Here is a 24448-nt window from a genome sequence, read left to right on the forward strand (position 1 = left end):
GCTGGGCCATCAGGAGAAAGTAAAAATAAATCTTAATAAAATAGAGCTTTTGTCACCACTGCCAGGCCTACACACTGCTTTCCTATGCAACTATAGTTTTTGGAAACTAGAAACAAAGTCAGAATCTATTACCTGATTATGAAACTCGTAGTTGGTCCAATAATTGGCAGAGCTGAATGGTATAGGCATTCTAGTAGGGACAGTGACTAGGCATCTATGTACCAGGTCCGTAAACAGTTTAAAGTCTCCAATCTTGTTCTTGGTTCCAACAAGCTGGCTACTGGTAAAAACAAGATAACTGCAGAGAAAACACCCATCTTTATTATTATGCTGAACAAAAGGGTTGTTAATGAAGACATTAGTTCCAGAGACAAGTTAGTTTATATTAATCTGATTAGGAAGCAGAATTTTTTTTTGTTGTCTGTTCTACTTACTCCATCCAGATTTGCTGCACTACATCATTCTGCATAACTGTACCCAGAGCTGCTTCAAATGTGTCCACAGTTTCTCGTGTGCTTGCATTAATGGACTGCCACAAGCTGTTATATTTATAAGGTAAAATATGAGAAGAATTGAGGAAAATATTTAAGGTTGGTATTAGCTGCTGATAGATAGGATTGTTCATCTATTAGATAATGAAGTCACTTATTTTCACTCATTAAAGTTCCAAGTAAGCATATACATTTATTAGCTTTAATAGTTTGAGGCTTGTTCAAGACAGACAATACTATTTGGCAGATACAGATTTATTAAGGTTTAGTATTCTGCTCGAGAATAAGCCCATCAGCAGGATTTCTTACCAGAAGATTAGCCATAGGTAGGGGATCTGTGTGTTCAGCAGTTCCCCATTTAACATTTCCTTTCGAGAAGGCACTCTGAAGTCATAAGGCATGGGATAATTCAGAAGGTGACTGATGAAAGAACAAAAAGCCTTCAGACACCGCACATTTTAAAATCATCTCTTCCAACTACACAAGTGCAACTAGAGTACAAGAGATAGCGAAGTGAAAAACTTATCAAAATAACTTCCAGATTGTCGTCTCATCCCAGAAAGTCTTCTTGCTAACAATTTTTTACCTAGTTTTGAGTTTTAAAAATGATCAGTGGCTGAATCTCTTCAGCAATAAAATTCACTATAGGTTCAAATCTAAGAAAAAGGAATCGAATCACAAGTTCTCCAGATTCTGTGCCAAGACAGACAAATATTTGGAAAAATAATTATTTTCACTTCTGAACAGGCATCTTTTCAAAGGCATCTAATACTGCATATCTGAATTGTTGCAGCTACCTTATCACTCAACATCTACTTCCCCGAAGTGTCAAAGCAACTCGACTTTCTGTACGCATTTCTTGGACTGTTTGAAAAGTTTAACTTTAGATGTCCGTAGCTGATTTTCTAACCATACATTTAAACTCTTATTTATAACTTTGTGCAGCACAAAAATACAGTGCCTATTTTTCAAAAAGTTGAAAATATTACAAATTTTACAGAATTTATTCTGTAAGCATTTTTTAAATGTTACGATATATACTGCGTGGATGAAAAATTACCAGTGGACTCCCTACATATATTGACACTAACATAGACCTGCAATATTGACCGATTTCCTGGTGACACTCTGTTCTAGCTTCTGACAGTGCCAGCTACACAAAGGAAAACGAACAGAAATAATGTGCACATAAGTCAACAAATACACAAAACTCATTACAGACAGAAATGTGACAACATCTAGGACCTCCAGTTTGAAAATCTATGTCTTACAAAGCCTACAAGGAAGTTAGATACAAAAACAGAATTCTAAGATGCACTAGGGTCACATAGCTGAGGGGCAGGAAAGAATGGAGCTCAAACTACATTCAAAGTGCAAAGATCCTTCAATGAGTTATGTGACAAATCTTGACTGACTAAATACAAAAGATGAGTGAGGATAACTGGGACATCACCTCCCCCAAGGATCTGTAGACAATATATTGACACCATTAAATTGATTTAACCTAGGGTCAATAGGACATCTATGGCTAAAATCTGCACAGGTAGGTTGGTATCCTCAAGTCGAATGTCAAGCTCAAATTATCTGGTAGAGATAACTTAATCTGTACAAGATTCAAATGGATCAATGCTGAATTCCAAAAGATCCAAAAATCAACCATTCAGCAGCCAACAATTACCTTTTTCACATCTGATGGGATCTGAACAATTCTGAATAACTGAACCAGCTGTTGTAATGCCTATATAAACTTCCCCACTTCAGTTATTGAAAGATTTTAGTTCACTTTTGCAGAACTGAAGCAATGATAACAGGTTCTCAGCAACTTAATAGAGCAAACACAACAAAAATGCTTTCCTCAATTGCCATCTGACAGCAGGGACTTTGTGGAGTAGAAATCTAAATTTTATAAGAATTAAGCATGAAGATTATCAGCATGGCAATTAAGAACTTCTCCTTATGTACTGCCAAGAATGAAATGTCACCAAGAGGAAAAAGAACCATGTATGCTTCCAAACTGAGGCATATGGCAAAGATCATATTCCATGAAAAACTCAAAGGCAGTGTTCCCTGTGGCTCTCCCAATTCAGCTATTATGAAATTTGTATAAAAGCATGAATGATTAAGTAAACGTATGAATGCAGTAACACATTATAATGGGACCCACTATATCCTACATTCACTATCTATAATGGAAAAGTTACCAAATGACATCTTTAACAAATAATCTACTTTAACATGGGTGGTGGTATCAACATCAGTTTCCTTGAGCAAATTACTGCCTGGCTGTGGTCACTGAAAAGGTCATATCCAACTGTTAATAGCTCTGCTTCTCAAACTGGGAATGACCCATGGTGTGAAAGGAAAAAATTACTTTTGCTAGCGTAGAGATAGCAGAGGTCACGTGTAGGAGAGAAGAACTCCACAGTTACTGTCAAATCTGGCATACATGCAAGCTAAATTCCCTAAATACATGGTTTAATTTCATTAAGACTAAGATTTTACCAAATTGGTAAAATACAAAGCTCATTCTTAAAACACATAGGCTTGAACTATGCACTGGGGTTTTATTTAATTTATTTTCCTAATTTTAAAATTCAAAACTTACCGTAAAGTATTTGTAGGGTGGCGTTCAGGGGCTTCCCCCTCAAAGAAGGAGTTGATAAATTCTTGAAACAGAACAGGAACGATGTCTAAGCTTTTCTGCAATGAATGAACATCGAAATGACAATGAGCCTTTTATGCACAAGTTAGCATTTCATTTTTAATTCATTTAGAACTGCACAACTATTTACAACTCAATACAAAATACAGCGAGGTACAATTGGTCCTTGATTATATATTTCAAACTTCACCAAACAGGAAGAAACATTTTTCGAACCACGTAAGATGAGAAAAGTCTACCCGACCTACTGAAACTGGTTCCTCTCATACCATAGAAAAAGTTGGAAAAGTGAAATGAACAGAGAAAATACTGAATATATACATAGGCCAGTCAGCATTCAGAGAAAAGGCAAGTTAATGTGTTTGATACAAATCCTTCAGTTATACACTCAATGTTAACCTGTCATTTCTCCTTACAGATGCTGACTGTATTTCAAGCATTTATTTTTAATTCTTGGGATGTAGGCAATACTGGCAAAGCAGTATTTATCACCCTGAGGACATTAAAGTCAACCAGCGTGGGACTGGAGTCACATGTAAGCCAGAGCAGCTAGAGGTGGCAGGTTCCCTTCCCTCAAGGACATCAGTGAAGCAATTGGATCTTTATGGCAATCTTGCAGCTTTCATGGTCCTTTTCTGGAGCTTGCCCACAAATTACTAGATTTGTCGAATTCAATCTCATAACTTGCTATGGTGGGTTTTGAACTCACGACCTCCAGGTGGCTAAACCAGTAACATAACCAGTAGGCTACCATACCCTAAAATCTTTTAACCTCCATTTCAAAATTAAAATTTAGGTTTCCCACATTGTTCGAAATTGACAGTACAAAAAAATTTTATGGCAAACTAGCTTTCTTAGCTGTTTACTTGGAGATAACTAACCAGGATTGCACAATGCAATTTTTCTCCTGAATGGTTTCAAATTGCTGTCCAACTACTTAATTTGTTTAGCAAATCATTGAATAAGAGGTGTATAAGTGGGGAAGGGAGAAAAGAATTTGCGTTTTTTTTTCCAAGGTGATCAGCAAAACACATACAAAAAGAAACTTTTCAATTCCCAATGTCAAATAAAATATTCTTTGTAAAGATCTGCTGCAACTAAAGGAATCTGTCAATCTTGGAATGTATTCAATAACAGTTTGAGGAAGGGAAAAATCAAAAAATATAAATACACACCACTGAACTAAAGAACTTGAATGCATAATAGAATAATTGAGCATTATGAGGGCTCCTCCTAATCGCACAAAGCCACACATTCACAGCGTCATCACTCTGTTTTCTCTCTAAATAAAGATCAGCTAGAGCTTCAGTGAGTTGGTAAGCAGCTGGGCAGGACTGGAGCAGTGTTTTGCAAAGTTTTTCAGCAGATTCCCACCTGAAAAATACAATTCCAGTCATCTTAATGAAACCTATAAAATGCATTAAAATCTAAGTTAGTGAACTCCAAACAACCGATTGTGATTCAAGATTCTCCAAACAAGTAGGAAAACTCCAAACTTACCAAAGTTAAACATTAATACCACCAATTTAGGTACTGAAACAATGCTCCATTTATACTTCAATGTTGCTTAAGAAACTTTAAGTAATGGTACCTTCCCATTAGCTTCAGTGCTGAAATCATATTTCTATAAACTGGGAGACAGACTGTAATCCTCTCCTCCACTGAAGAGCAGTTCTCAGAACATGCTTGGACAGCATCTGAACACAGATTTTAAAGAATCATGAATTAATTGCAATTTTGACTGACAAATTAACACTTACAAATGAAAAATACAAAATTGATCTATTTCACCTTCAAACAATGCAAGTAATGTGTCAGGATGTGTCTTTATATCTTTGGACGTTTGCCAAGGGATGAGAAATGGCTCCTTCATCACAAGCTTGGATGGAACGGCTACAGCTGGATCAAAGAATTGGCATGGGAGACCGTTGAACTCAATGAGGTGAATATAGGCTAACCAAGCCAGGCAGCAGTCATTTTCATTTAAATATTCTGCCACACTTTTGTTACCATCTGAAGTTTTCAAGGCATTCTGTAAAACAATCAAAAATATGAATAAAACTTTCCAATTTACACATTCAACTTGCATTAGATATCACAAACTCTGAAGAAAAACTACCAGTATGGGGAGCAAACTTCCTTATGTCAGCGTAACTCTCAATAAGCCCTGAAAAACTGCAACCCGAGAAGTCTCATTATTGCCATGAAAATGTAAAAGTGCCAAGTAAGAACATCTTTATTCAGATCAACTATTCTAATTTTGACTATTAATAAAATTAGTGTTGGAGACTTACAAAACTAGTCAACTTGTTGTATCTTGAATTTATTTCATACAAAATCTGAAGGAGAGAGTCTTCAAAATATTAGTTTAGGAAGAGAATGGTCATAGTTGGGCATCAACAGGGAATAAGTTTGAACAGATTTAGATATAGGCCTAGCGGGAGTTGTGCCCAAATTTGCAGACAATACTAAAATAGGAGGCATTATAAATAATTTTGGGTACCAAAGGATGTAGTAAGGGAATACTGATAAGATGATTTAACAGGCAAAAAGTAGCCAATGGATTGTGAGGTGGCAGATTTTGGTTAAAAAAAATTATACTTTGAATGGGGAAAAGCAGAGTGACGTGGAAGAGCAGAGGGATTTGAGTAAAGATTTAATGGTGAATCTATATAAAACCTTAAGACCACAGTTGGAGTACTGTGCGCAGTTTTGGGCTTTACATTAAGTGTGTTGAGGCAATAGAGAAGGAACAGCACAGATTCACTAGGATGCTGCTTGAATGAGGAAATACAAACACGAAGACTGAAAAACATAGTGCTGTGTTTGTTAGAACAGAGATTACAGGATGATTTGAAAGAGGTGTTTAAATTATGACAGGATGTAAGATCAGAGTAAATAGAAGCAGACTGCTTCCAGTGATTGATGGGTATAGAATATGGGGATACATCTATAAGATTAATGAAGAACTTTAGGACAGAGAGCGGGAAAAACTTTTTTTTTTTAAAACCACAGACAGTTGTGAGGCTGTGGAATGCACTACCAGAGTTAGTGATTAAAGCAGAGGCCGTATCAACATTTAAGAATAAATTAGATAGGTGGTTGGCAAAAAAGGAAATAAAGCAATATGGGAACAGAGCAGGATTAGGACTACTGCTTGTGTGGAGAATAAACACTAAAATGGACCATCAGGCCAAAAGGCCCGTTTTTCCATGTTGTGATGTCTACGTAATTCCATATACTTCCTGATTCTGACCCAGTCAGCACACATCTGTGGACAATTCAAGCAGCTGAATAGCAATTCAGAAAAAATCCAGTGGCCACATCTTCAACTTTCTTGGCTAGGGACACCGGGGCCAATTATAGGGCCACAAACATCATGCTGACAAAGACCAGTAATCCACATAGCTTTAAAGATATGTCAGAAATTCTCAGGCACTCTACAGCTGCGTAACTCCTTGTTAAGCAGCTGTAGAGGTTCCTGAGAATATCTAAAAGAACTTGCAGTTATATAGTACTTTATGAAACACGCCAAAATGCTTCACATCCAATGCTCTGAAGTATGATCATTTATGTAGGTTTATACAGCAGCCATTTTGCATCCAGCAATGTCCCACTAAAATGACCAATTAATCCATTTTTCATGGCCTTGGTTGAGAAACGAACATTGGGAGAACTCCCAATTCTTCATCAAATCATGCCATGACTTCTTTAACATTCATCTGGGACAGGGCGACAGTTTTGACCAATTTTACACATAAAAGATTGGGAAATGAGTCACGACTAAGTGGTGTGTTTTAAATTAAAGTAGGTTCACACAGGTTTAAATTTTCTCTACAGCCATCTGCTGCAGCTGCTGAGACAAAGAGGAGCTTATTTGTTGATGAGCCAGGCAGATGTGTATTAAAGCTAGTCAGACCAGTTTGGGGGAACATCACTGCTGACAGAACACTTCTGAGACAGTAAGAGTCAACTGACTCATCCCAGACTCTCAGTCAGGATTGCCCGATTCACTTTGAGAACAGTAGGAGCTAAATTCCAGGTAGCCAGTTTTATTGACAGGACTACAGGGGTGAATCCCTGAATGAGAAAGTAGTCAGGGTGGTAGCCCTCCTACTTCTTGTGAACTTGGAGAAAAAAGGACAAAGGGGCACATGAAGATCAGAAAATCAGTCCAAGTAGGTCTGAGAAAGGAGCCTGACCTAATACAGGGAAATTAGCTTATGCCAAGCCCAGAGTTGATCGGAATCAGAAGACCGACCAGGAAATGTTAAGTTTGCCAGCTAATAACTGTTGCTCTGTAAGTTCATTTGTTGTCTCTAAAATAAAGTAGCGTAACAATTCATATCAGGCCTCATCACACTGAAGTGTCTTCAGTCCACTTGTCGAAAGACTAGGGATGCACACAATATCCAGTTCAGATCATAAGGGAGTCCCCTATTGTTACTCTAGCACAACCGAGAAGTGTATGATTAGAATCTGGGCAGTATGGACACACTCCTGAACATAAGATATTCAAACTGCTTACCAGGGTAACCAGAACTGCCAAACCAGAGAACAACTAAGGCAAACCAGAAATATATCACACCATGATTTCCATTCTGATGGGAGTGCCGGGGCTTCCAGGCCTACACTACGTTTCTTAGTTAATCCATATAGTGATATTAGTTACGTGGAAGTGTGGACTTGGCAGTTTTTCCTCCCCCATCCAATTATCACCTTGCCTTCCATCCTCCTGTCTTGAAAGACCCAATTCCTGTTGCAGCATGGTTTGACAGGCCCTGGAAACCATGCTGTACCACGCCAAAGTGACTTCTTCATATGCAAGGCTGGATAGCTACAGTCAGCACACCAATAGATCATGACGGCCAGCAGAGCCCAGTCCAGTCCTGTCCTAATATCTCAAATTGCTAATGAAAACAGATCTTGGTTTTCTAATTTAGGATTTTATCACCAATGAGGCAACACTCCCAAGAACATCTTTTCCAAACTTGAAGGCCCATTAAATTCAGAGGACAAATGAACAAGCAAGAAATAACGAAATAGAACTGAATTGCCCATGCTTGTGGGCTGTATTTGGCCTATAGCCATATTTGGGACAACCCTGCTGGATAGTATCTAGGGATTGAGGATTCTCTAATGATAGTGGTGGTGGGAAGGGTAAGGAATAGGACAGAGTAAACGTAATCAGAATCCCTATTAAACTTCAAACTTGCACGGCAAAGTTCAAAATTTGGAATCCACCAGCATAACAATTAATATATTGAGGAACAAGCTTCCTATCCTATACAAATTAGGTTAAATATATATTTATAGACATTATTGCAGTGTAAAGTCCCAGAGAAATTATATTACTAAAACTATTCTCGTGAGGAGCCAATTTCCAAGGAAGAAAAGCTTTAGAATGAAAATGTTTATCTTGGTTAGTGCCTTAAAACTTAAATATCTTCAGATCAGTTTATTGAATAAAAACCAACCCACCTATGTTCCTATAATAGACCAACCTCATTACAGGTCAACAGGTGCCTCAATCTTAAAAATGTACCAGAACATTTAGTTTCAACATTATAATGAATTCCAAAATACAAACCTGAAAGATGGCCAGGGCATTCTGCTGCCTTCCAGTAAAGAGACTTAATTGTACCCAAAAAAGCAGGGATTGAAGCAGCTGAAAAGATAGAATTTCCGATTTTTCGGATCCCTCTACTGCTTCCATTAGGAACTGCACAATTCTGCCACATACATAGTCTTTTCCGTCAAAGGAGTTCTCCAGCATTAAATACTGCAATCAAAAAAATATAAAAGATTAGGGCTCTTTCAATTATCTGAAAAAAGACCTTTCCTCGGCCATTCCAAAAGTGCTTGACAGCCACTGAATTACAATTCATAGAATCATAGAAAGTTACGGCACAGAAGGAGGCCAAGTCAGCCCATTGTGTCTGTGCTAGCAGAAAAAGAGCTATCCAGCTTAATCTCTCTTTCCACTTGGTCCATAGCCCTGTAGGTTACGGCACTTCAAGTGCACATCCAAGTACTTTTCTTAAATGAGTTGAAGGTTTCTGCCTCTACCACCCTTTCAGTGAATTCCAGACCCCCACCTCCCTGTGGGCAAAAAAAATTCTCGTCAGCTCCCCTCTAATCCTTGTCCAATTACTTTAAATCTATGCCCCCTGCACACTGACCCCTCTGCTAAGGGAAATAGGTCCTCCCTATCCATTCTATCCAGGCCCCTCAATTTTATACACCTCAATTAAATCCACAGCCTCCTCTGTTCCAATGAAAACAACCCCAGCCTATCCAATCTTTCCTTGTAGCTAAAATTCTCCAGCCCTGGCAACACCCTCACAAATCTCCTCTGTACCCTCTCTAGTGCAATCACATCACTCCTGTAACGTGGAGACCAGAACTGTACACAGTTTAATACAGTTCTAGCATAATCTTCCTGCTCTTATATTCAATGCTCGGCTAATAAAAGTATCCTTCAGGGATCTGTGGACATGCACTCCAAGGACTTTCTGTTCCACTACAACGCTCAGTATCCTCCCATTTATTGTGTATTCCCTTTGCCTTGTTTGCCCTCCCCAAATGCATTGCCTCACACTTCTCCAGATTGAATTCCATTTGACACTTTTCTGCCCACCTGACCAGTCCACTGATATCTTCCTGCAGTCCACAGCTTTCCTCCTCACTATCAACCACATGGCCAATTTTTGTATCATCTGCAAGCTTCTTAATCATGCCCCTTACATTTAGGTCTAAATCATTAATATATACCACAAAAAGCAAGGGACCTAGTACTGAGCCCTGCAGAACCCCACTGGAAACAGCCTTCCAGTCACAAAAACACCTGACCTTTGCTTCCTGCCACTGAGCCAATTATGGATCCAACTTACCTCTTTCCCTTGAATCCCATGGGTTTTTACTTTTCTGACCAGCCTGCCATGTGGGACCTTGTCAAAAGCCTTGCTAAAATCCATGTAAACTACATCAAACACACTATCCTCATCAACCCTCCTTGTTACCTCCTCAAAAAATGCAATCACGTTAGTGAGACACTGACCTTCCCTTAACAAATCCATGCTGACTATCCTTGATTAATCCCTGCCTTTCCAATTGACAATTTATTCCATCCCTCAGAATTGCCCACCACCAAGGCAAGGCTGACTGGCCTGTAATTGGTCTATCTTTTTCTCCCATTTTAAACAACGGTACAACATTTGCAGTCCTCCAATGCTCCGGCACCAAGCCTGTAGCCAGAGAAGATTGGATAATGATGGTCAGAGCCTCCATTATTTCCTCCCTTGCTTCTCTTAATAGCCTGAGATACATTTCATCTGGGCCTGGTGATTTATCTACTTTCAAAAATGCTAATCCCTTAATATTTCCTCCTTCATTATGTTTATCCCATCCAACATTTCACACCACTCCTCAACTACAGTGTCTGCATCGTCCTCCTCTCGTGAAGACAGACTCTAAGTATTCATTAAGAACCACACCCACATTTTCCGCCTCCACACATAGGTTGCGCCTTTTTGGACTCTAATAGGCCCTACTCTTTCCTTAGTTATCTTCTTGCCCTTTATGTATTTATAAAACATCTTTGAGTTTTCCTTGATTTTACTTGTTAGTATTTTTTCATGCCTTCTCTGCTTTCCTAATCTTTTTAATTTCACCCCTGCATTTTCTATACTCCTCTAGGCTTTCTGCAGTATTGAGCTCTGTGTCTGACATAAGCTTCCCTTTTTTGTCTTATCTTACCCTGTGTGCTCCTTGACATCCAGGGGGCTCTAGATTTGGCATTGCCACCCGTTTTCTTTGAGGGAACATATTTGCTCTGAACCCTCACTATCTCCCCCTTGAATACCTCCCACTGTTCTGACACTGATTTACCTTCAAATAGCTGTTACCAGTCCACTTGCTAAATCACTTCTCAGCTTAGTAAAATTTGCTTTCCCCAATTGAGAACTTTTGGTCCTGTTCTATCTTTGTCCTTTTCCATAACTGTGCTAAATCTAACTGAATTATGATCACGACCACCAAAATGCTCTCCCACTGATACTCCTTCCACCTGTCCAGCTTCATTCCCTAAAACTAAGTCCAGAACTGCCCCCTCTCTCGTTCAGTTTACGACATACTGGCCAAAAAAGTTTTCCTGAACGAATTTTAAGGATTCTGCGCCCTCTATACCTTTCATACTAATTCTATTCCAGTTAATATTAGAGTAGTTGAAATCCCCTATTACTGCCCTATTGTTTTTGCACTTCAGAAATTTCCCTACATATTTGCTGTTCTAGCTCCCTCTGACTGCTTGAGGGTTTATAGTACACTCCCAGTAGTGTGACTGCCCCTTTTTTGTTCCTTAGCTCAACTCATATGGCCTCATTTGATAATCCTTCCTACATATTATCCCTCCTCACAGCTGTAATTGTTTCCTTTACCAATATTGCCACACCCCCTCCTTTTTTAATCGCCCTCTCCATCTCACTGTAACCAGGACTGTTGAGCTTTTGAAATCTGGTCAATGTTAGGTAAACAAATGTAGGAGCGAATTTGCACATAGGAAGGTCCCACAAACAATAAGATAATTGGCCAGCTAAATTATTTTTGGTGGTCTTGGTTGAGGGTTATATGTTGGCCAGAACACAGAGAATCTCCCCTGCTCTTCTTCCAATAGTGCATGGGATAATTTACATACACCTGTTTAGACAGACATGGCTTTAGTTTAACATGTCATCCAAAAAACAGTATTTTCAACAATGTAGGACTCCATCAGCACAGCAGAATGGGTGTGCTCATATCTTGGAGTTGGGCTTCAGACTCGGAGGCAAGAGTGCTACCACTAAGTCAGGCTGACACTTATAGGATATATTTGAGAAATGCTGCTACAAAATACCATTGTTAATGATGTTACATACATCTGTAATTTTTAAATATGGATACTTTTCAAAGAATTTTGAAAAATGTTTTTTTCGGTACTTACAGTCCACCAAACTTCATTTGTAGAAGCATACTGTACAGCTGTCTCGCACATTTCCTGAACCTCTTCCTTTGTACCTCGCTTTGAAAACAAGTTGAGATAATGGCACCAAATTTCAGGATTTCCTCGGTTAATTTCAAGTGCTCGAGCTAAAGCATTCAATGCAGCATCTAAACATTCTGTTGGAGTCCTAGTAGAAAGGAGTCAAATTATTTGCAAAACCACCTAAAAGTGAAATTTCAAATACAAATTGTACCATCAAGGAAGACAATGCAAGCGCCATCCCCATAATTATCACATGCTGACTTTTTTTTTTATTCGTTCACGGGATGTGGGCGTCGCTGGTGAGGCCAGCATTTATTGCCCATCCCTAATTGCCCTTGAGAAGGTGGTGGTGAGCCGCCTTCTTGAACCGCTGCAGTCCGTGTGGTGACGGTTCTCCCACAGTGCTGTTAGGAAGGGAGTTCCAGGATTTTGACCCAGCGACAATGAAGGAACGGCGATATATTTCCAAGTCGGGATGGTGTGTGACTTGGAGGGGAACGTGCAGGTGGTGTTGTTCCCATGCGCCTGCTGCCCTTGTCCTTCTAGGTGGTAGAGGTCGCGGGTTTGGGAGGTGCTGTCGAAGAAGCCTTGGCGAGTTGCTGCAGTGCATCCTGTGGATGGTACACACTGCAGCCACAGTGCGCCGGTGTTGGAGAGTGAATGTTTAGGGTGGTGGATGGGGTGCCAATCAAGCTTTATCTTGGATGGTGTCGAGCTTCTTGAGTGTTGTTGGAGCTGCACTCATCCAGGCAAGTGGAGAGCATTCCATCACACTCCTGACTTGTGCCTTGTAGATGGTGGAAAGGCTTTGGGGAGTCAGGAGGTGAGTCACTCGCTGCAGAATACCCAGCCTCTGACCTGCTCTCGTAGCCACAGTATTTATATGGCTGGTCCAGTTAAGTTTCTGGTCAATGGTGACCCCCAGGATGTTGATGGTGGGGGATTCGGTGATGGTAATGCCATTCAATGTCATGGGGAGGTGGTTAGACTCTCTCTTGTTGGAGATGGTCATTGCCTGGCACTTGTCTGGCGCGAATGTTACTTGCCACTTATGAGCCCAAGCCTGGATGTTGTCCAGGTCTTGCTGCATGCGGGCTCGGACTGCTTCATTATCTGAGGGGTTGCGAATGGAACTGAACGCTGTGCAGTCATCAGCGAACATCCCCATTTCTGACCTTATGATGGAGGGATGGTCATTGATGAAGCAGCTGAAGATGGTTGGGCCAAGGACACTGCCCTGAGGAACTCCTGCAGCAATGCCCTTCCTGATCATTATTAGAAGGAAGGAGAAAAAGATGCCAGGCAACATGATACTTTTCTGAGAACAGAGGAAATGCATGAATATGAATGTGCACGTGTTTGGGGTGAGGGTGGGAAGAGACAAAAATTATTTTTGCACTGCACACCTCAAACTTCTACAGTATTAAACTTTCTGAAACAAAATGCATCAGTGCCACCTGCTGACAAAACAACAGCACTACGTGTCCAAATACATATATTGTATTATTTGGAGTCACAGAGGAAACTAGATTATAAAGACATCAATGACTGCAGAAAGTAGCACTGAACAGTTTTTCAATCCATCGGCAGATTTTGGTGAAGTGAAATTGCCCGATGCTAACAAGTAATTCAAAACAGCGCTTAGGGTCCTACCAAAAGCAAAATACAACGGAATTGATGAAGTTCAGACGAAGGGTCATCTACCTGAAACATTAACTCTTTCTCTACAGATGCTGCCTGACTTGCTGAGCATTTCCAGCATTTTCTGTTTTTATATTAGGATCTTACTCATTTCCCAAGAGCTTCCAGTGTATACAGTAAAGTTCAACATTAAGGAGCTACATACAGCAACCCTAAATCATATCAAATTTATAAACAAACTTTAGATGGCATTTCTGACAACCTCCCCTAGTGCCTAGATGGACATTTTCTTCAGTCTTTTCCCGAATGAAACTTCTTCCACTTTTAGTAGCCAGTAACTCCCACTGGAAAAAGTGAGAAAGTTTTGTTCTACACTAACAAATCTCCATGGTATTGCTCACTAAGAGTTAGAGGATGTGTGTTTTGCCACACCCGTGACCATGTAAATGGCTCCATCCCCCACTCCCGCCTGCAGTAGATCTTATTGCATCATTCAAGCAACTTTAAACAAAAACTAAAAGCCTCTTTGTATTTGAGGGGTTTAAAAAAAAGGTTCTTCACTCATTAAGGCACTTGAAGTTGTATACGGATAATAATTTTAAGCATACAGTCCTTGTGATAGATCTCATGCCACTACCTGCACTAACATGAAAGTTTTTAAAAATTTAAATGCCTCGACTAATTTAACTAAAAATGCTCTTACAAAAGGTCCAGCACTTAAACAATTAATAGTATATATTTGTATTGTATGAGTTTTAAGTGCTTGTAAAGGATTCCTGTTGTTTAACGGCTCAGTGGTAACTTACCCTGACCACAGGCTGGCCGGGAAGGCCCAAGCACTAGCATCAAGGCCAGACCACACGGTGTGGGCAGGGAGTAGGTACAATGTAGCCCTGGGCCCTGAGTCGGTCAACCATTAATGGACCAGATAGGGGGACCCCTGTAAAAGGCAATGAAGCCCAGATGCTCTAAAAATCAAGTGGAAACTCCAAAATTTGGGTTTCAAACACTCCAAAAAGTACGGAAAGAACATTTGGAAAATCAGGTGAAAAAACAGAAGGCGAACTCTGGAAACTCCTGCCACCTAGTAACAGGAGGTATATGCAACGACAGTTTTCTCATTATAAAATGAGTATCTTGCCAATTTAAAAAGTTGACCTAACAACTCTGATAAGCCTACTTCCTTTGTCACGAGTTAACGCTGACAGGAAGTTCCTGCCATATGCAAGGAATCGTCCACAAGTCGGCTGATAAACACACACACACACACAAAATGGTGACAGAGTTGGGAGAGTGTCTTCAGAAACTCGTTCCAGAGTTGCCCAGTAGCCAGAGCTGCAACAATACAGTGACAGTTGACTTCGTAAAACTAAATGGGAAATGAAGATGTGACCAAAATCTGAAAACAGAATTTGCATCCTGTACAAGATTTTTAATATAGATATATATTTGTGCTTTAGCAGATCTCACGGCATTACTTGCCGCAGGTCTGATGAAACGTCGTTATACGGACTGGAGTATTGCGCCAGTTAATACACAAAGTATTATTCTGCTTTTAGGACAAAGTCTATTTGCTTGGTGAACATATTCAAAATTTGGTAGTATCAGAACACTGCATGTTGTAATTTTTAAAAAAAAATTATGATTCTCAGACACCGGAACACTTCTCCACCATCAGCAGATCCTAGAACGCTATTCCTGCATCTCAGGACCAACTCCCCAGTACTCTGCATTGCTCTCACTGAAAGATGCTCCCAAATTATAGCTTGCCCCTCCCCGGTACTGGGAACCCCATGTCTACTCTTTTACATCTCAAACTCCCTCCTGTGCTTCCAGACTCAGAAGGGTCATACTCAAACTTGTGTCACACTTATTAATAATTTTTTTATATGAAGTATTACAATACAGGTAGTCATTTGGAATGTATGAAGAAATGCTCCAGGAGCAGAAAATACCCAAGTCCATGTATAAGTAAATTTATTTGCAGGTCTTCAGGAGGAACAAAACTCTGGCATCCACTGGCAGTAGCAAAATAAATGTGGGCTTCAGATGCAGAGGCACAGTAGGTGTGGCATGCCCATAGAAATGTTTACACAGCAAGCTAAAAGAACTTACATTTGTATAGCGTCAACAGGAAGTGCGCATAATGTGTAAGATTTTAATTCATGTTTGTATACTAGACAAGGATTGAGGGAAGGAGAACGCGAGAGCAAAAGAAAGCGTACGAGTAAACGAGAATCAGGCTTGATTGTTATTTCTTTCCTCCTCCTCCTCTCCTTCCTGCTGCCATCGAACAGCCAAACATTCACTAACTAGGTTCACACATGAAGGGCCCCTTGGTTGAGATACTGGAAGAGTGCCAGCTCCTGCAGAGCTATATCCAAACATAAGTCACAGATAATACAAAAAGGCGAAAATTAAAGAAAAATACATCCGCAGGACTGGAACCCTGCATTAAGCTGTTTTCGGTTTTTAAAAGTGATTTGTCACAGAATACAGGAATAAAGAAGATCGAGCAGATCTTGGGACAGCAAAATGGGATGGCAGCAAGACAAAAATGTTTTGGGTGCTGAGTTAGCAAATAAGGAAGTGCCAATTGCCAGTTATTGGATAGACACTTTAAAAATACTTGCAAAAAATCAAATCAACAAAAACCCAAAATCGATTTCTAAAGCTACGGATCAGATTCTATTTTCCATTCCTGCACAAAACAATTGTAAACAATTTTACAACACCAAGTTATAGTCCAACAATTTTATTTGAAATTCACAAGCTTTCGGAGGCTTCCTCCTTTCTCAGGTGAATGTTGTGGAAATGAAATCCTCGAACCCTTCGCATTTATAAATCACAGAACAATACCTGGTGATTACAGATAGTCTTTCCAACTGCCCGTTGCCACGGCAATCACAGTGTGCAGACAGAGAGGTGTCACCTAAAAGGCCACCGAATATACAAACCACCTCCTCAGAAGACTAACACGGGACGCAACCAAGAGTACCGTCCAGTACTTCCCCGGAGCGGAGAAACTACGTCATGTTCTCCGCAGCCTTCAACATGTCATCAATGACGACGAACACCTCGCTATGGCCATCCCCACACCTCCACTACTCGCCTTTAAACAGCCACCCAATCTCAAACAGACATTCGTTCGCAGCAATTTTGGTGGTTTGTATATTCAGTGGCCTTTTAGGTAACACCTCTCTGTCTGCACACTGATTGCCGTGGCAACGGGCAGTTGGAAAGACTATCTGTAATCACCAGGTATTTTTCTGTGATTTATAAATGCGAAGGGTTCGAGGATTTCATTTCCACAACATTCACCTGAGGAAGGAGGAAGCCTCCGAAAGCTTGTGAATTTCAAATAAAATTGTTGGATTATAACTTGGTGTTGTAAAATTGTTTACAATTGTCAACCCCAGTCCATCACCGGCATCTCCACATCATGCACAAAACAAAAGGCAGATCAAAATTTTTGTCCTTGAAATTTATAAATTTCTTTGAACTTAAAAAGGATGGATTCTGTTCTTTAAACCCACTTGAAAAGGAATAAAGTTGTTATGAATGATCAAAACAGGTTGTGGGTGAAAGTTAGGAGCGGGACCATGAGAGGGTGGTACCCTGTTGGAGGACCACAGGATAGGCGAGAGGTAGGAGGATGGGGTCACAACCACACTGAAGGCTACAAGGAGGGAAACTAAAAAGGTACTTCCATAGATGGCTACATTTTAACTTTATAAAATCTTGATTCTTTAAACTAAAATAGGTGACTGTGATCATACACTAAATAAGTAAACTGCTTGGGACCTGGTCCCAAATATTAAGCGACATTAGCAAAACATTAACTTTGTTTTAAAGATTACTTTCAGTAATTTTTCAGGCCCTGCCTGACCAAATAAAGTTGGTGTTTCTAATTATAGTATATTCAGTTCCTTTAATAGTCGTTTATGCAGTGTTTATACTGTTCATAGCTCCAGGTGGCAGGACTTCCTGATTTAACGGAGTCCGAGATTCAAACATCTCAGCCCCAATTTTAAAAAATAACTGGATTCAATACAGAAAACCTTTGTGCAGTTACGTTGTAACTGATAAGTATCATTAAGTATCACTTTAATTTTAATGTTTATGCAGCTGAGTAGCTTTAAATCAATACTGACTGAAAAGAATTTAAATATATACACTATAAAGTTTAGGCCTAATCAAATTTGCAACATTAAATCTTTTTACAAAAATTGGAGTTAATTAATTAAAATACCATTTACAGGTAAGCTTTTCCCGACCTTTGTACAAAAAAATTATACAGCACAGATTTCTTTTCTCGCATGTGCATAAATTTACCCATTTTTATGACCTGCAAAGCTTAGTGCAGAAGATAGTTTGGCAAATCTGTTGAGTTCTTATGGCTCGCCTGCATTGTTAACCTGTCGCTTTATAGACCAAAAAGTGGAGAAAGTTCTAACATCATTTGACAGGCATTTTGATGATTTTGTTAATACAAAGTTTAGCACATTACCCATTTTAACCTGAAAGCTTCCCTAAACAAAGAACTCCCGTAGCTTACTACATATTGCTGAATTTTGTCCAAAGTAGACACTTGCATTTCATTTGTAAGTTATTTTATAAGGACTAGTTTCTTTGATAATAGTCACTTATTTGAGCTGTCTGTGGCTGTTTGAACTGTCTGCAGCAAAGGAATGATTTACTAAATTAATTAGACAAGATAATTAAACATGAAATCCATTGACAATTGCTAATCATTTCATACAAACTAGTTCAGGAAATGACTAAAAAGAACATACCCTTCCTTTTGATTCATGTATTTGTATGTAAGTTTAATCCAAAGCTGTACATCTTGGGGATTCTCCATTACACTTGTTTCTAGGTTGGCAATATCATCAGTCTCCGCTGTAAAGTACCGAACGTCATCTGGGGTAATAACTGCATCCAAAGCTTGAGTTCCAGACCATGGATGTTCCACAGACTTGGCTGAAATACAAGGATATTGTTTTTGCTTCCATATGGAGCACATGGGGTTGTGCAGAATGACTACCACAAACTTCCTCATTAGAGAAATTTTTGTGCACATTTGAGATTGCTAGACTTTGTGCCATTTTTCATCACATTAGATATACTTTTGCACTGTGGACCTTTGCCTGCTATGAACTGTATTGAGCTAATCCAAACTCATTTCAACTATGACCCTTCAAAGATTGTCATCTCATCCATATGGGATCCACTCAATCCAACGTGCTGGATATGGAGCATAGTTCTTAGAAGGTATTCTCCCTCAAAATCAAGTCCATTTGTTGAACCATTATTATGCACCCCTGCATCATTTCTAGGGGCAAAAAACAAAACTATTGGGCCGGATAGTGCAAGATGTCTATTGACGAGTCCGAACACAGCAGTTAAACATCCATGTTTTACACAAGATTTATCACAAACTACCTCTTTTTTTAAAAACTGTGCAATATTATCTTTTAAGATATCAGAAAAGTCCTCCAGATCATTTTTTAAATGTATCAGATTGTTGAAGTTTAATAAACTTATTTACAGCTCCACAGGCTGAAACTTTACATGAATGGATTCTACTGAATAATTTTGGTAACCAGTAATTTATCAGTGAGAATATTACCAGCAGTTAAATGTGAACAGATGAGTACGAGCATCTCTATTTTCTATATTATAGTGGAAAGGCATTTCAACATAACTAAAGTGGCACTTGTGTCTTCAGAGGCCCACCTTCAAGTGGGTTTCCAAAAGGCCAGAGTCAAAATGCTGCCAATGGCAAACAAACAAAGTACCACCGGATGTCACTGGCCAGTATTTTTTACGGCCACTGGTAGGTGACCTCTCAGCCCTCCATAAGGCTAGCACAAGCAGCCTTTCACACATTTCAGAGCCTCTGAGAAATGATCTTACCACATTTAATGATGTAGCTTCAACATTAGAACATCTCATTTTAAAAATGCAAAACCTGGTTAAAGACTAAGATCAAATTCAATAACCCTAAAAAGCTACATGTGCTGTTGACATCAAAGGAATAGCTTAGAAAAGTTTCTTAATCAAAACATGTTGAGTCATAATTATTTAACATTTTAAAAGGGGCCTGCAATGAGATTCCCTTAAACAAGTTTTCAGATCAGCTGTTTTACATGGTTAAGTCCAAACTTCTATTTATGGGCCTGCAGCCTCAAATGCAGATTTTTTTTTTTTAAGGACCATAATTAGTTTGCTGGGCAATATAACAGAGAACCTTATCTTGTTTCAGCCCAGTGTTCATTCAGCACATATTTCATAATACTGTTACTTATATGTTATACCATCTGTTCAATTAGTGCACAAACTACTCCGTTTCCTACATTACAATGACTATACTTCAAAAGTACTTTGGGACGTCCTGAAGGAGTTGAAAAGTGCTATAAGTGCTATCCTTCTTTCTTCTCTTTTAACCACTGAACTTAAATATATGAATGAATTCTCAGAACAGAATTGTCCCATTACAGAATACAGCCATTCTGAAAATCCTATCCCGTACCTGGCTAAATAAATCAAGAACTTCAATATAAGAATTTCAAGAGTTAATACCACGAGTGTGTTAAACATTGTTTATTTGAATTGTTGCGAAGAAAATACTGCTGTCCTTTGAAGGACAGATTTATTGATGCATTTTTATCTCGAGTGAAAGAAAGGAGGGAAAAATTCCACTTACACAATAAACACTGTATAATTCACTTATCAGGGCAATCTACTATCAAAGGATAGATAGAAGGCCATGCTACTAAAATCACACCATGAATGAAATACTGAACAGGTGAGCCATTTCATTTGTGCAGTGCTTTATCAATGATCCACCATCGCATTAGTTAAAAGAACAGATGCCCATGTATTCAGACAAGATAAAGATCGCATTTTCCAAATATTGCAAAAACAAAATCAATGGCTTTACATTTAAAATCCATTCTAATCTTATCTACAGAAAGTTTATTCATACCATATCTTACTGGTCCAGGATTTTGTTCATCATCACTGTTGCTACTGGTGCTGCTTTCAGAAACTTGTTTTCTCAAAAGCTTGGGCTTCCATTTCCTTCTGTCTTTGAATGTTGTGTAAGGAGGTGCTGAAACAAGCATATCAATGTTACAGTTTTAACTTGCAAATGTGTCGTTTATGTCATTTAATTTCAAAACTCAACATTCCTGAATCAGTTGACATTTCTATCCATATTCATGAATTTATTCAGTAAATATGAAACTTAGCGAAATTCATGAGTGCTTGAAGAAATCATACTAGCTCATTAATTCACAAAGCATGCGTTTTGTTGTAATATACTTCAAACTATGTTCCAAGTTAAAGTCAAATGCTCCAACTGTATTATGGCACATTTTCTGATTGATTCAAATACATAATACTTTGCATTTTTTTTTCCATTCGTTCATGGGATGTGGGCGTCACTGGCGAGGCCAGCATTTATTGCCCATCCCCAATTGCCTTTGAGAAGGTGGTGGTGATTCGCCTTCTTGAACCGCTGCAGTCCGTGTGGTGACGGTTCTTCCACAGTGCTGTTAGGAAGGGAGTTCCAGGATTTTGACCCAGCGACGATGAAGGAACGGCGATATATTTCCAAGTCGGGATGGTGCGTGACTTGGAGGGGAACGTGCAGGTGGTGTTGTTCCCACGTGCCTGCTGCTCTTGTCCTTCTAGGTGGTAGAGGTCGCGGGTTTGGGAGTTGCTGTCAAAGAAGCCTTGGAGAGTTGCTGCAGTGCATCCTTTGGATGGTACACACTGCAGCCACTGTGCGCCGGTGGTGAAGGGAGTGAATGTTTAGGATGGTGGATGGGGTGCCAATCAAGCAGGCTGCTTTGTCCTGGATGGTGTCGAGCTTCTTGAGTGTTGTTGGAGCTGCACTCATCCAGGCAAGTGGAGAGTATTCCATCATACTCCTGACTTGTGCCTTGTAGATGGTGGAAAGGCTTTGGGGAGTCAGGAGGTGAGTCACTCGCTGCAGAATACCCAGCCTCTGACCTGCTCTTGTAGCCACAGTATTTATGTGGCTGGTCCAGTTAAGTTTCTGGTCAATGGTGACCCCCAGGATGTTGATGGTGGGGGATTCGGCGATGGTAATGTCATTGAATGTCAAGGGGAGGTGGTTCGACACTCTCTTGTTGGAGATGGTCATTGCCTGGCACGAATGTCACTTGCCACTTATGAGCCCAAGCCTGGTCTTGCTGCATGCAGGCACGCACTGCTTCACTATCTGAGGGGTTGCAAATGGAACTGAACACTGTGCAATTATCAGCGAACATCCCCATTTCTGACCTTATGATGGAGGGAAGGTCATTGATGAAGCAGCTGAAGATGGTTGGGCCTAGGACACTGCCCTGAGGAACTCCTGTAGCAAAGTCCTGGGGCTGAGATGATTGGCCTCCAACAACCACTACCGTCTTCCTTTGTGCTAGGTATGACTCCAGCCACTGGAGAGTTTTCTCCCTGATTCCTATTGATTTCAATTTTACTAGGGCTCCTTGATGCCACACTCGGTCAAATGCTGCCTTAATGTCAAGGGCAGCCACTCTCACCTCACCACTGGAATTCAGCCCTTCTGTCCATGTTTGGACCAAGGCTGTAATGAGGTCTGAAGCCAAGTGGTCCTGGCGGAACCCAAACTAAGCACCGGTGAGCAGGTTATTGGTGAGTGATAGCACTGTCGACGACACCTTCCATCACTTTGCTGATCATTAAGAGTAGACTGATGGGGCGGTAATTGGCCGGATTGTATTTGTCCTGCTTTTTGTGGACAGGACATACCTGGGCAATTTTCCACATTGTCAGGTAGATGCCACTGTTGTAGCTGTACTGGAACAGCTTGGCTAGAGGCGCAGCTACGTCTGGAACACAAGTCTTCAGCACTACAGCCGGGATGTTGTCGGGGCCCATAGCCTTTGCTGTATCCATTGCACTCAGCCGTTTCTTGATATCTGCATCATATGTACATACATATCTGTCTTTATTCTAACTAGTACAAGCATTTTCTTCCTCACCCCCTTTCTCTTCTGAAGGCACTAACTTGTACCATTTATGGTGCTTCTCCCTCGTGTTCATTCTTTATGGATGTATCTGGATGATTTTGTGACAGGCTATTCTGGGAGAACATGCAACACAGCTGAACCCAATTCTTAATTCAGTTCAGGGGGGCTTGTGGGTGCTTTAACTGAAGTAGATACTGGGCAGCAGGCAAGAGGTCATGAGTTCAAATCCCACAAGTTGCAAACATGTACTTAAGTCTAGTAATTTGTGGGCTAAAATAAATATCTGAAAGTCTTAACTGAGAAAATAAACATTGTTACTTACTGTGACCAGTGCTCTCATTCACTTTGCTAACAAGCAGAACTGCCATCTCATCTGTGGTCATACGATCTTTGTTTTTGCCAAATTGTTTATCCACATAATTTTCTTAATGCATATAAAGAAAATCAGTTAATTCTACGCTTAGAGTGTTTGTTTCAAAATGCAATACTTTCAACACACATTTGGTATGACATTGAGAACAAATGAAATTAAAGATAAAATGATCAAACTTTGAATAATGTTATACATGGTTACAAGTATTTCGCATTTTATAAATTAAGACAGTTTTCATAAACATCTGGACAGTAAATCATAATATTATTACCTGCTGCAACCCTGATTTCTTCATCTGTACTAAAATCTGAACATTTAATTAGAGATAAATTGTAGGAGAGAAGATCTTGAAACAGCTGGCATTGATTTAAAATGCAGTCTCTCATGTGCTGCCTAGACAGAGAAAAAAAATTCCACATTTTAATAGGTTTATAAATCTTTCCCTCCCACCAGACTGCCTTGCCAAACATTACATTGACATGGGTGCAGAATAACTTCTGTAATAAGCCATTCAATCTTAAGCTACTTTTGCACCGTCAGGACCTGAATCCAAAATGGTTGCAATTTTGAAACTGAACCATTTTTTAAAAAATCAGTTTCCAATTCTTAATAAGGTATTGTCATTTCGTAGACTGTTGAAAGTGATTGAGTAATTAATCCACAGATCACATCTATTAGCAGCCTTCAGTCTCATAAATGATATAATTTTTTTTTAAATGTATTAATTTAGAGGGAGTTTCCAACATTCCAGCCATTTTAAGAAAAACAGAGCATTACATCTTTAAGTGTGATCATAGAGCAGGAGTAGTTCAACATAAAGTTTGTGCTGAAACTCCTTCACTGCCAAAGCAATTATCTTAGAAATTCTTCATTGTATCATTGCTTTTATGTTAAACTAATTTAATATTCATTATATTACCAAAAACAATTTACATACCACTGGCAATCATCATCATTGCATGTACCAGTTAAATCAAAACGACAGAAACACTGCTTGGGCTCAATCAAGTTGCTATAGGAAACTGAACTAATCAGAAGTTTCTCCTTGTTGCGAAAGTAAGGACTGAATCTGCAGAAACAGGATTTAAAACAAGTATATGAAAATACAGGACAAATTTTGGCAGCTTTTAAAAACTAAAAATAAACCACAAATTTTAGTCTTGAACCATCTTATATATAATCTAAAAACATTTCAGTTAGGGTAGCCCTTTGCCAATTTCAAATGTGCAGATT

The 24448-nt window shown here is 39.5% G+C and overlaps 1 protein-coding gene across 1 annotated transcript in view; it reads right to left on the minus strand.

Annotated features, from left to right (window-relative positions):
• LOC137334621 (zinc finger C3H1 domain-containing protein) overlaps positions 1-24448 on the minus strand; it is an 82565-nt gene that overhangs the window by 11078 nt on the left and 47039 nt on the right. Inside the window, exons 17-30 of the mRNA XM_067999439.1 lie at positions 24153-24284; positions 23487-23608; positions 23165-23266; positions 20808-20933; positions 18613-18799; positions 12134-12320; positions 8744-8935; positions 4945-5185; positions 4745-4850; positions 4329-4527; positions 3097-3191; positions 801-911; positions 435-539; positions 133-298 (exon numbers count right to left, since the gene is read on the minus strand). Coding sequence (XP_067855540.1) covers positions 133-298; positions 435-539; positions 801-911; positions 3097-3191; positions 4329-4527; positions 4745-4850; positions 4945-5185; positions 8744-8935; positions 12134-12320; positions 18613-18799; positions 20808-20933; positions 23165-23266; positions 23487-23608; positions 24153-24284 — 2071 coding nt within the window. The remainder of the gene's footprint in view (positions 1-132; positions 299-434; positions 540-800; positions 912-3096; positions 3192-4328; positions 4528-4744; positions 4851-4944; positions 5186-8743; positions 8936-12133; positions 12321-18612; positions 18800-20807; positions 20934-23164; positions 23267-23486; positions 23609-24152; positions 24285-24448) is intronic.

Source organism: Heptranchias perlo, chromosome 18 (genome assembly GCF_035084215.1).
Source record: "Heptranchias perlo isolate sHepPer1 chromosome 18, sHepPer1.hap1, whole genome shotgun sequence".
Lineage (NCBI taxonomy): Eukaryota > Metazoa > Chordata > Chondrichthyes > Hexanchiformes > Hexanchidae > Heptranchias > Heptranchias perlo.